The 13,183-nt window shown below is 49.3% G+C and overlaps 1 protein-coding gene across 1 annotated transcript in view; it reads left to right on the top strand.

The window, feature by feature from the left end:
• The window catches only part of CACYBP (calcyclin binding protein), a 111,418-nt gene extending 98,585 nt beyond the window's left edge, over positions 1–12,833 (top strand). Inside the window, exons 4-6 of the mRNA XM_078878018.1 lie at positions 3,438–3,537; positions 5,132–5,226; positions 10,334–12,833. Of these exons, the coding sequence (XP_078734144.1) occupies positions 3,438–3,537; positions 5,132–5,226; positions 10,334–10,481 (343 nt within the window). The 3' untranslated portion in view covers positions 10,482–12,833. The remainder of the gene's footprint in view (positions 1–3,437; positions 3,538–5,131; positions 5,227–10,333) is intronic.
• The last annotated feature ends 350 nt before the right edge of the window (positions 12,834–13,183 follow it).

The following is a 13,183-nucleotide window of genomic DNA, read 5'->3' as shown; positions in this document are numbered from 1 at the left end:
AATATTTGTAATGCACCGTATCTAATATCAGTTGACATGCCATTAAACAGCCTCAGCAAGCGCAAATCATAGATTTTTGTAAAAGTTTTTCTGTGAAAGGATTGTATCGCACCTCCGATTAGCATGGTTAGCTACACGTACGGTTGCGAAAGAAGTTCAGCGTACATAATTCTGGTAGGAACCTCCTGGTTACACCAGCCCACAGGGGATTTCTGTGTCCGTCCGTCGTGCAGGGAGGGGTTGGGTGGGGAGGGGAGTGTGGCGAGGGGCTGGGTGGGGTGGGTGCGGCTGGGTGGGGAGGGGAGGGGCTGGGTGGGGAGGGTGGGGAGGGGCTGGGTGGGGAGGGGCTGGGTGGGGCTGAGTGGGGAGGGTGGGGCTGGGTGGGGAGGGTGGGGCTGGGTGGTGGGTGGATGGGGTGGGGTTTGGTGGGGAGGGGCTGGTCACACCGTGGTGCCCTTATAAAACCTAACGTTTAACCTACTCACGCCGGCTTGTGCCCGCCCTCACAGTCGGGCATATTTGCGGAATACACTACGCAGTAGTTCACCCTGGCCATTGACCGAGCAACCCAACGTTCCTACCAGCTCCCTCCGCAGGAATGTGTTAACTGCTGTAGGTTCACTGGCTCGTGCTTACTGTACACACCTCTCCGACTCGTTTTCGGGTTTTGCCGCGTGCCGTTCGGCACGATGTCTGACGTTTCGCTCGACGTGCTGGGACCTTCTTCGTCAAATTTTAAGATGCGCTTTCTGCCGGCAGTCTGGAATGTTTTTCCTTCCGATATTAGGAAACCACCGGAGCTATCCACTTTGAAATCTAAGTTGAAAACTATTTTCTTTCGAGCTGCGTTTTGTGTTTAGTTTGTCGTTTCCCCCCCCCCCCGCACCTCCGATTAGCACGGTTGGCTACGTACAGTTGCGAAAGAAGTTCAACTTACATAGAACTCTAAAACACATATCGGAAAGATTTGTCTGACCATTTTGCTCGTCCGCTCAATGTTTATTTTATGTGGTACGACAAAAAAAATGTGCTTGCTCAAAGCCACACGCAATTCCAACAATTTTCACAGCACGATAAAACGTCCTGCCGCGTCTTCATGTTTTGTGTTTTACATTCCCATTTCCTCCGAAACTATAGCTGAGCTGTTCGAACACCTTCATATATTGCGTCGTTTGAGTAAGTAAGTGGTGGAGAAAATAAGTTTTCTATTGGCCAGAGGCCAAACCGTCATTCCAATTGCTTGTTTGCTCCCCCGTCGCTGCTGCGCGGTTACGCAAGGCTGCCTCTCGTCGGAGCGGTGGCCTTCACATCTCTCGTATCTCTGCGGCACCGCTGGAGCCGGTCCTCGCCCACGGTGCGCGTTTTGAGTCGCACGTACTAAACTCCTGAGCTCGCTCGTTTGTTCGTTTCTCAGTCCGCTCGTCCTGGTGAGGGTCACGGTGGCAGCGTGTTGAGTAGTGGCGGTCCAGGCCTCCTTTTGTCTGGTGACAGACTCCAGCACTACACTACTATACACTACACTATACACTACACTATACACTACTATACACTATACACTACTATACACTACATTATACACTACTATACACTACACTATACACTACACTATACACTACCATACACTACCATACACTACACTATACACTACTATACACTACACACTATTATACAATACTACACTATACACTACACTATACACTACTACACTACACACTACTATACAATACTACACTATACACGACTATACACTACACTATACACTACTATACACTACACTATACACTACTATACACTATACACTACGCTATACACTACGCTATACACTATACACTACACTACACACTCCTATACACTACACTATACACTACTACACTATACACTCTATACACTACACTATACACTACTACACTATACACTACTACACTACTACACACTACACTATACACTACTGCACTATACATTACTATACACTACTATACACAGAATCTTCCTGGGGAATTCCCAGGCGTTCCCAGGCCAGCCGAGCGACATCGTCCCGCCAGCGTGTCCTGGGCCAGCCCCGGGGTCTTCGCCCTACTGAGCTGTATAACTCTTTTTCAAAGCGTCCTGGCCACAAATGATAGCTCAACGAAGTGGCGTTATCATTCTGTGGAAGTTTCTAGCAGTCAAATACTCTTCAACGCGTGTTTCTAAATGTGGAAAAAAAACGGAGGACCTGGAGAAAAATCCACGCGACACGGGGAAAACACGCAAACTCGAAATATACAGGCGTCAGGGTTGGGATCGAACCCTCGACCTCCTGTGTATACCAGGCGAGGTAGTTAACATCTCGCTGTCATATGGTCTGGTTCCCCCTGGCTTCAGCAGTGGGAACCGCGCGGCAAATCAACAAATCCCTTGGCCGTGTTTCCAAGCGTTCGGCTCGCTCCGAACTCGGACGGATTTTGCTCGAAAGCAGCTGTTCAATGTCATCATTGGACCTCACCCCGAGCCCTCATTACTTTGATATTGCATTGTCTTTGAGCTGTACGCCTTTTGGCGTCCTCTGGTCGAGCACCAAGTTTCAAGTTCATTTATTAGGTATAGCCCTGTGAGCCATTTGGCTCTTGAATCGGGTGCAACTGCATCAAACTAAAAACAAAAACATGAACAAGAAAACATCTTAAAGTGAATATGTGACTAAGTGCAAACCGAAAATCCAAGAAAAGACAGCAAAATGTTGCAGAAAAAACACCGTACACCAACCAATTGGGTCGAGGCTCATAAGAAAGCCGTCCCTTGGTGTGGACCAATCAGTTTCAAAGACAATGCATATATTATAGTGTTTTTTTTTGCATTTGACTGCAGGTATTGAGGTTAATGCAGACATGAATCCTCGTGAAAAGGTTTCAGTTTTGTTGCCAGAAAAAAGGGGAAAACCCGATTATTACAGCTGTTCACTGATCACAAGTCGTCCTGCGGCTCTTGCGCGTCTCCTGTTCCCGACTGTTGAGACGGTGGTGAAAACTCCACGTTCTCACAGTGGAGGAGGCTGCTTTCGTAGGGCATCCACTGTTGACCTCCCTTAAAGCGACATGGCAGTCAAACTAATATTTTAAATTTCATAGCTTTTCATCGAACCGAAATTGAGTCCACAACCGCATTTAATGCGTTGGGATTTGTTGTTGCACAGCCATTGGTGAGCGGGCTTCGCCCATAAACCTACAACACTTGACAACCTGGTTTAATCACTGTCGGCTCAAACGTGGATTCGAACCCAGGCTCTCATCCGTGTCAGCTGATCGCTCTGACCTTTTTGAGCCACCTCTAACAACCACGAAATATATTTTTTCTTGCTGCAAGCAACGACGGTGCTGCTGCTGCTGCTTGCCTGCTTGTGAACGTTTGATGTTGCGCCGGTTATTTCATTCGCGCTCCGCCTTGTCTCCTGCCTGCAGGTCGTTCAGCCTGCTTGTAAGGGATTTTGAAGGCAAGAGCTACAGCATGAGCGTTATCGAGCTCCTGCATCCCATCGACCCCGCCAAAAGCTCCTGGAAGGTAACGCTGCTGCCGCCGCCTCCAACCCCCCCCCCCCCCTTCTCGCCGCAAGAATCTCTCCCCTCCGTCTCTCTGCTTCTGCTATCCTGGTTAATGCAGTGTAGTGTGGAGCGCCGCAGTGCACTGATCTTTACCAAAGGCAAATCTCCTGCAGAGCTCAGCGGATCCCCGGATTATCGGCACACCGGTCCCAGAGCAACGTAAACAAGAGGCGGGCACTCTGCAGGGCCCGTGGCCCCAACTGCCCACTGCAGCAGGCAGACAGCCCTTAGGCAATGTTGGGCCTTTGTGTGGTTAGTGTCCCCTTTAATAATTAAAATAAGCAAAGATCCAACCCTCCCTCCCCCCACGTAGAGCCTTAACAAACTGTTGGGGCAAGTCATGTTGGCGAGTAAGCGCCTATGAAGGCCGGCACAGCACACGAGGTAGATGCTGCTCTGAATTTCCTCTCGATAAGCCACTTCATCGAGCTATCATTTGTGGCCAGGTCGCTGCTGAAAAATAACTAATAGCTCAGTGGGCTTTAACCGGTAAATAGTTTAGTTTGAGTATATTTATGTTTAGTGATTTGCACTCCTATCTTCCGTTTATATTGTTTGTTGTTGTAACTTTCTGACTCGACCCTGCTGAACATCGGTAAAAAAAAAAGCTTCATTGCTCATCGGATGTCTCCTGGATAAATAAAGATTCTGAGTTTGGTGGCACATTTGATAATTGTCAAACCATTTTGACCACTCTCAAAACGTTCCACTCCACAATTATCCCCATAGGTCCGAAGTCAGTTTAGGAGCAGCATCGTGACCCCACTACCATTTAATGTTGATGGCCCTCTCCCAAGTGCTTGCCTGTATAGAATATACTCTTCTGCTTCTTCGTGCCTGTGCCGTTGAGGCCGTTGAGACGTAACCGTCTTTACTTTTTTTTTCAGTAAAGTCACGTAAAACATTTTTTTTAATGAAAACAACTAAATTAAATCACGACGTTTCGGGTGCAACACAAGCGTCCGTCTCTTCACCGTCCCTTCACTGATATCTCCCTGCAGTTGTCCCTCTCCACTTCTCTCTGTCCGTCGCTGCGTCTTTCAAGCGAGACAGTTTCCATCGCCTCTACCGTTTGGTCTTTGACTTCCAGTCGGGTCGAGGTCTTCCGCTTCTCCTAGCGTTGTACAGCGTTGCCTCCATCACAGCCCATTGCAGCCGGTCGCCATCATCCTGACCACGCGTTAGTAGTTGTACGTAAACGTATTCGTGATGCGAAACAAGGCAAACAAAAAAAAAACTGATGCAAATAAGAAATAAATAATCAAAATTGTCATCGGGTGTTGAAATTCCACGACGTTTTCGTTGCAAGGAAACCAGCGTAAGCACTTTAGAGAAATTAAAAATGTTGTACTATGAGTCACACATAAATAATTCATTTCGCAGCAGGGCAGCATGAGGTTTATTTATTGAACATGTTTTTTTTCCTGGGAATGGAGCTGCTCAGTTTAGTGGAATTAATATGTGCGGCGAGTGTGTGAAGATGAGCCGGTAGCGGAACGAGCGCTTAATTAAACAACGTACCTCACGCTACATCGCTTCATTGATCGTTGCAGGTGAAGACCGATTCCGTGCTGGTGATGTGCCGAAAAACCAAGGAGGAGACGTGGAAGTTCCTCACGTCCTTGGAGAAGAAAACTCTTGACAAAGAGTAAGTAACGTGGCAAGAGGGGCAAAGGCGAAGCCCTGCAATCGCTTGCTCACGCCACTGCTGCCGGAAGAGCCTCCACTCGAGGCAGCTCTAGAGATCCCCCTGCAGAGGTGAAACTTTGGCCTACTCTTTCCCATGCTGGCCAGACACCTTGGGAGGGGTGCGAGTGCCCACACTCTGCCCCACCGCACGCGCCCTGCCGATCGACTGACCGTAGTTGAACGCCGTGTGCATCGCTGGGTGGACAGAGGCGGCTGGGAGGGAATCGAAAAACTCGCGCGCCGTTGTTTCAGCCGCTGTGCCGGGAGATCAAAACGAACCGGCGACCTCTGGATTGCAAGTCCAGTGCGCTCATCGTTACGACAACGGCACCGCCCGGAGGGTGAAGTATGAATAATTAACTCCTGGCAGCTTCGTGTGGCAGCGTCGTGCGGCGGCGCCTCACCGTTCCGCATGCGTCACGCGTGCACGTCATCGTTTTTAGCGGCGGGGCACTGTCGTTTTTGCAGTGGGTGGTTAATTTTGAGCTCGTTAAGTAACTTTCCCGATTTAGATAGCGGGGCACGGCGTGCTTCGCGGTGTCGGGGCTGCCACCCGGCGCTGGAGTTGAACTTGGGTGTTGAACCATGGAGGAGGACCCGTGGGTGGAAGAAGGGTCACGTTATCTCCGCCGTGGCTGATGCCATTGTTCACGGGCTGCTTTGTGGGGGCCTCTAGCCCCGAGCTCAGCGTGATATATCGATTCACATTCCGCTTTATTTTCGTAACTGTAAGCCATACCGCGGGGCCTTCGTGGAAGTGGGGCCCTGATTATTGTACGGTCGACTATTTACATTGTTTAGTTTCGGAGATCACGCGAGCTCGTGTTGTGTGGGAGACACCGCTGCCCCAGCATGCTCACCTCCGCTTTCAGCCACACTCCTTCCAACTTCCATCCCTGGTGCATCCGATCACACGCCACTCATTACCCCCTGCTGCTGCTCCGCAGCCAGTATCTCAGCGCAAAAGGGGAATGCGCGCGGTTAATTAACGCTCGCACCTGTTTGCGTGAAACAGACTCGCGAGGAGACAAGTCATTGCGCGGATTACCGAGAACGCGAGCCCTATTTAGCATTGCCGACTGAAAATAATAATACAACTAAAACCATTTCCTAGGTCTCCCGCCGCTTCAGGAGCACCGAGGCTATAAATCACTGCAAGCAATGAAAGTAGCAGAGGGGTGTGTGCAGCGCACGGGTGAGTGGGTGGGTGGCTCGGAGGTTGCCGTTGGGGTTAGGCGCGGGTGTTGCTCTCTTGCTGGTTTTTGCGAGACGCGGCGGTGCCGATGGAGTGATTAAGGAATTCCGTAGAGGCCCTTCTCATTTACTTAGCTCCCCCTCTGCACTTTCTCCGGTCACCTACTAATCAGGTGACCTTAGGAACCCCCTGCGAAACGGCTTGGAAAAGCGAGGAGACGCTTTGAAATATGGAGCGCGCACAGCTGTGAATGAGGATCGCAACGAAGAGATGTAAACTTAAGCCGACAAACAGTTCAGTGGGCGATTAAGCGGTGCGCACCGGTTCAGAGATTGAAATTGATTCCTGCGCTCGTGATACGTGCATCGCGTTGTGCATGTGAGAATCAATTATTTTAGATTCAGATATTTATCTGTACTTACTTTCCATGAACCCTGCATCCACTGCATTCACCACAATGTTAAATAATGATTTTTTTGTTATTGAATCATGACCCAAAATTGCGACAATTCATCGAATCAACGATGGTTGAGGGGGAATCATTACATGTCTCATAAATAATAATTAGTTAAGCTATATTGATCCACTGTCCTGCTCACTGAAATCGTTACTTATCCGTTTAAATGTCTTCTTCCAGCCCACAATGTTATCCCGATCGTCATATTGGCCTCATCTCGTGGGATTTATCCGTTCAGGTCCCTCACAAAGCAGTGTGAAAGCCCTTCATGTTAGAGCATGGCCCAAAGAAGCAGATACTACAGAACTACCTCTGAAATCCCTTCAAGTGACCTCTGGTCTGCAGAATAGAGGACAGAAACTTTCACAACCCCTCTTCCACTGACAGTCATGTTTGTCGCTTGACACTCAAAGTTATTATTTGTTTTATTCTCAGAGCTGGAACTCAGCCAATGTAAGTGCAGATCCAAATTCATTGTGATGGGGTTTCTGTTTTGGTGTCGTCGTTTATGGCCAGGCTGAAACCGTCAACTCTCTACACTTGAGGTGGCTGCCAGGATTCGAGCCCAGGTTTCTCGGCGGTTCCGTCTCGGCACTCTGACCTTTTGAGCCACCTAGCCACCTCCCGTTTCTTTCGTGACAAAGTGAGCCAACGCCAAGACGTTGCAATGGCAAGGGAATGCCCTTAAGAGGACGTAACAAGCACGCGAGGCCACTTCGCCAGCAGCAGTAGTAGTCACAGCAGCAGCAGCAGCAGCGCATTAGTGACAGAACAGGGACGTTCACACCACCGTTACCCAGTGAAGCATGGCCCTTGCAGCTGCAGCGCAGCAGGGAGCCCTTTAAGGGAACACAGCGGCGTGATCAGCAAAATGATGAAGGGGCATCATCGCTCTTGCCGACGTTGCCTCGGCTGCCCTCCTGTAGGGGCCGAGCTTTTAAAATGACGGTGTTGGTGGCGTCTCGTAAGTAGGCAAGTTGGGCGGCTTTGAACGTTCATCATCATCTTCGTCTGGCGATGGGAGGCGATCCCGACCCAACTATTTCACGCTCTCGCGCCGCGGGTAATGCCTTCAAACGGTCGCGGCTGACGGGCGGCTCTCACGGCGTCGCCCGGCGCCTCGGTGTCTCGGGTTCACGGGCGGTGCAAGTTTGCCAAAGTTTTTTTTTTTTTTGGCGTTGGGAGGCCGCGCGAGCGCGCACAGTAATTGCGCGCGCGTTACGAGGGTGCCCATAGGGCAAGAAACATGCCAAACTAGTTCTCGTATTTTCTGCAACGGCAATACCTTTTGTGATTCTGAAGGGCATAAATTATGTAACGCGAAAAGTCTTGGTACAGAGGGCCCCGGTCACAGGAGAAACATAAAAGGCACTTGCATTCGACATTGCGAGTTGAGGGCCGTGTGTTTTGCCGTGCGTGTGCATGCGCATGCACGTGCACGCGCCGTGGTTTATCGAGTATAATTTTTACACACGCGTGTGCATGATTTTTGTGGTTGTTATGATTCAACAGTCTCTTGATTTTCACACTTTATTTTTAATTTTCAATGCGGTACGCGAAAGAGTACTTTGAATGCGAGGTGGCTGAGTAGCTTTGAGGTAGGCCCTGAACCGGCACCACTGAGGTTCTGGGTTAGAAATCCAGGTTTGAACCGACCGGTGATTAAAACGGATTCTCACGTGTGGCGAGTTCATGATCTCAGCCCGATCACCAATGACGGCACGCAAAAAAGACCACTTTCAATTTGATTCTGCGTGTAATTTGGCCGAATTCTAGCAATAAGAATATGAAGAATACCGGTTTGACAGTCATGCAACGTACATACTCCCAGTGGCGAAACAGGTGGGAGAGTGCTGCCCCCAAATGTGTTTGTTACAGGTGACTTGAAGGCATCTCAGAGATGACGCCTTGATATCTGCTTTGCATTTGTCATCTCGTGAGTCGACACCAATAGCAGGATCGGAATAATATTGCAGGGGCTGGTGGGAGGGGAGTGTAGGACAAACATTAATATCCTACAACGGTAAAAAAAAAAATTGTACATTCTAAATGGCTGTAAGATCAATTGCTTTATTGCACTAGTGCTGTAGGGTTGTTGATCTCGCTGGAGGGCGTGGTCATGGCGTTTCATTCACGCGAGTGCTTTCTGCAGTCGAATCCCCGTGGGCAGCGCCACTGGAATCACTGGGAGGAGCGACGCCTGCTACAGTTAGGGACTTCCTTCGTCACAACCCCCTCCACGACTAAGACGCGCTCCTGCATGCGTTCGGCCACATCCCAACGTTCTCCAACGCTTTGCACGCCCCCACATGACAGTTTTAACACGTCGGCTTTCGAGACCAATATTATTAATAATAACGGTTTTGGGGTTAGATCGCGTTCATACTCTTTGGTTTTTTCGGTAATTTTTTTTAAATAAATGTACTTTAATTTAAAAGAAATTTATTCAAAAATTTTACCTACGTGACTTTACCGAAAAAAACCCAAAAAGTATGAATCCTTGCAGTCACGAAAACTTAATATCTAGAATTAGATCGCGTTATTTATAAATGTGTCGCCAACCCTCCGCCACCCGACACGGCCAATCAGCAACAAATGTGTCACATTGACAAAAGACAAATAGTTCACTACTTTAGCCCACCGGTGTGTTGAAGAGTGATTCCACAACATTTTCACTTTTTAAGACCACATGACACGGTGCGTTTTGTGGCCTCTAACACACCTGGCCCTCTCTGTCTCCTCCCTACGGGACTTGCGCCAAGTCCTCGTTTTAGGTTATAAGTTCACCGATTTCTTTTTTCTCAAATTGATGATGGCACACAATGGCCTAGGCATTTCAAGTGACGTCGGGGGGTGGTGGTGGTGGTGGGGTCGGGGGATCTTTAGCGTCCACTGTACAGTTAACACACTCAGATCTTTAGCGTCCACTGTACGGTTAACACACTCAGATTTGAACCGTGAACCAACCGCGGCCAGCTGTGAGCTGGCTTCCGCTGGACCGTGTTGCCACCAACATTCTCCACAAACAAATACAAACCAATTTTTTTTGGTTATTTTACCCAGTAAGGGCCCCCTGAGCTAAATAGCTCTTATACAGAAGCGACCTGCCCATCACAAGTGATCGCTCAACGAAGTGGCTTATCACCTGGAAATTAATACTCCTAAACGCGTGTTGATTCTAGATGTGGAGGGAAAAACCGGAGGACCCTCGTAAAAATCCACGCCACCACGAGTAGAACATACAAACTCCAAACATGCTGGCGGCAGGGTCGGGATCGAACCCTCGACCTCCTGCATACCAGGCGAGGTAGTTACCGTCTCGCCACCGCAGCGCCCCTTGCGATTATTTAGCACTCGTTCACGCGGCGATCGCCGCTCTCTCCTCCTCCGCGTGCGTTCCTCTCCCCTTGACAGGAAGCCGAAGATGGAGGAGGACGTTGACCCCAGCGAGGGACTCATGAAGATCCTCAAGCAGATGTACGACGACGGCGACGACGACATGAAGAGAACGATCAGCAAGGCGTGGGTTGAGTCCCGCGAGAAGCAGACCCAGGGCGTGTAGGGGCGGCGGCGGCTGCGACGGCAGGTCGCCCCCCACACACGCGAGCTCGCAGCACGCGCAGTGGAGGAGCGCTGGGTTTTAATCCATCGCACCCGCCTTGCCAGCATCCCCCAATCCCGCTCGTGTCATTAATGTGCGCGGTCTATTAGTCGCGTGATGTGTGCCCTCGGCATCGCGGTCGACGTTAACGATGCAGTTACGTTATTGGACAAATATTCAGAATCAGAATATTCATGCTGGAGGAATCCAATGGGCTACAGAGCTCTTTTTCACAGATGTCCATACTAGGCCATGTGTGCCTGTGTCGCGGTCCGAATGTGCCAAATAAAAAAAATATTACTTCCGTATTGCTGAATTGGTAAGGCAATAACAATATCCCCCCCACCCCTACCCATAATGGCAGACCAATGCCAACTGCTGTCATCAGGAGGGTGGGTCCCCTGGGCTAAGAAACACACGGCGTTCCCAGATGTTTGTTAAGTTTCGGGCGCAGTATAAATCTAAGTTGCCCTGTATCTGTATTGAGTTGGGGGAAGGGGAGGGTGGCACCGGGTGAGTGGGAACACGTGGGAATCTGTACGTATGTATGTTAAACTTCTTTCGCACCATACGTAGTCAACCGTTCTATTCGGAGGTGCGGGGGAGTAGATCAGCAAACTAAACGCAAAAAGCCGTTTTGAATTAATTAGTTTTTAATCTAGATGATGATTTAAAAGTGCGTAGCTCTAGATGGCTCCTGGCTGACGGGCACAACCTAAGTGTTCTTCCACATTGTGCTGCAAGCAAGGTGTGGCGGTGTGGCTGGGGGTCGAGTTGTAAACTGTGAAAGCTTCCCGGTTGGCATCATTCGTATCGGAGTACGGAAGATGCGACCTACAGCTCGTGCCCAGGGTAAAGTACCTTGATAGAAGTCGGTGTTGTCGTTGCGGGCAAGCGTCGGGCAGCTTTAGTGGTGGAGTTGGAGAGAGAGAAAATGTTTCCATCGGGTCCTCATGCCCTTGCGGCTCAGACAAAACCAATTGCAGGCCACATGCTCCTTCATCCAGGTGCTGCAATTAGTTTAAACAATCCGCAATCTCCACCGACAGGGCATTCGTCTCCAGCATCTCCACTGGCTGTCTGCAGGACACTGCCGCATCGATTTAGCGGGTTTCGTTTTCTTGTTTCGTATTTTTTAAACAATTTGGCATTCTGGGGGGTTTTTCCCCCGGAAATTTTACCCACGTTCTTCGGGTTTGTAAACATTGAGGGTTCATTGTTGCTGTTGTTGTTTCGTTCGGTTTCAATTGAGAGTCATTTATCTTTGCTTGGCATTGCATGGTGCTTGTGGAAGACTCTAGCAATTATTTTTTCGGTCAGACTCTCTGCAAGTTCCACGATCGTGCAGCAGATAAGCGCCGCCAGTTTGGAGTTGGGATTCCATCGTGTCCCCCGTTGCAAGCCCTCTATAAAGTTTTCACTAAGTTTCATGTGCGCATCTTCTTCAAGAGCTTGCCCAGTATCAAAGAACACGTGCAGGGGTGTTGGCAGAGGTGTCATCGGTTATTAAAGGCCTAGAATTGGATTGGGGTGCTACAGTGGGGTTGCTGTGGTTAACGAAACTGGACTTTCGATCCACTGTTCACCGGTTTGTTCTTCCGATGCAGAAGCTGAAAGGATGGGAATATTTCAAATCACCTACGCCTCTGTTCTTCCGGCAGTATAAATGGGTACTCCACAGTTCGTGTATCAGCAGGTCACGTGTGATGGGGTAAAGTGTGGGCCAGGGGCATGCAAATTCATTGACTGTCGATGTCACCCACTGAATGGTGGTACAAAACCCTAACTCGAGATGCTTGGCCATAGTTTCAAAAGCCACGCCAGAAGATAACCAGAAGATAAAATCGAACCCAGAAGTCTGAGAGTGGAAGAGTAGGCCCAAATACCCTCTTAGAGGAGGGGCCCTCCATAGAGCCCCCCTGTGGGGGCCCTTCCACCAAAAACATTTTTTTTTTATCAGGTAAGTCCCACTGAGCTATATAGCTTTTTTTTCAGAAGTGACCTGGCCATTACAAATGATGGCTCAACGAAGCGGCTTATCACATTTGGAAATGTGTAGCAGCGGCCAAATACTCTGAACCAGCGGTGGCTCCACGCATGCAGGCATGCCGACGGCGGCGGCACGCGTCCCACCGGGAAGTCGACAGAATGCCCGCAGTCTTCACCAGCAACCGCGGCTGAGATCGTTTTTGGAACGCTTTTGTCATGGCCCCCCCACCCGCAACCCCGCCGGAGGTCATCCAAAGTTCGCCACTTTCAAAAAAAGTGTAAAAGCGTGTAAAGGAATGTGTTGCCGCGATTGTAACCACCCGGCATCAAACTCCCCTGCCTGATTTATAATTATTTGATAATTACTGTGTAACTATGGAACAAGATCCTGGGTAGTAAGTGTTATTTCCTAATTGCTTATGCCTCAAAAGTACAGAAAATGGTCATTATTCCCCACAAACTTTGCTTTTGTGACCAGGACAGCAATATTTTGAAATTGACCTATTTTCAATGGGAAAACGTGGTGTGCATTTGTGGCATTCCTTCACGTAAAGTCCTGGTCACAAAAGCAAAGTTTGTGGGGAATAGTAGCCATTTTCTATACTTTTGAGGCATAAGCAATTAGAAAATAACACTTACTACCCAGGAACAAAAATCGTGTTACGTAGTGTATA

Source organism: Lampetra fluviatilis, chromosome 49, assembly GCF_964198595.1.
Source record: "Lampetra fluviatilis chromosome 49, kcLamFluv1.1, whole genome shotgun sequence".
Taxonomy (NCBI): Eukaryota; Metazoa; Chordata; class Hyperoartia; order Petromyzontiformes; family Petromyzontidae; genus Lampetra; species Lampetra fluviatilis.
This window is presented reverse-complemented; position numbering and strand designations above follow the sequence as displayed.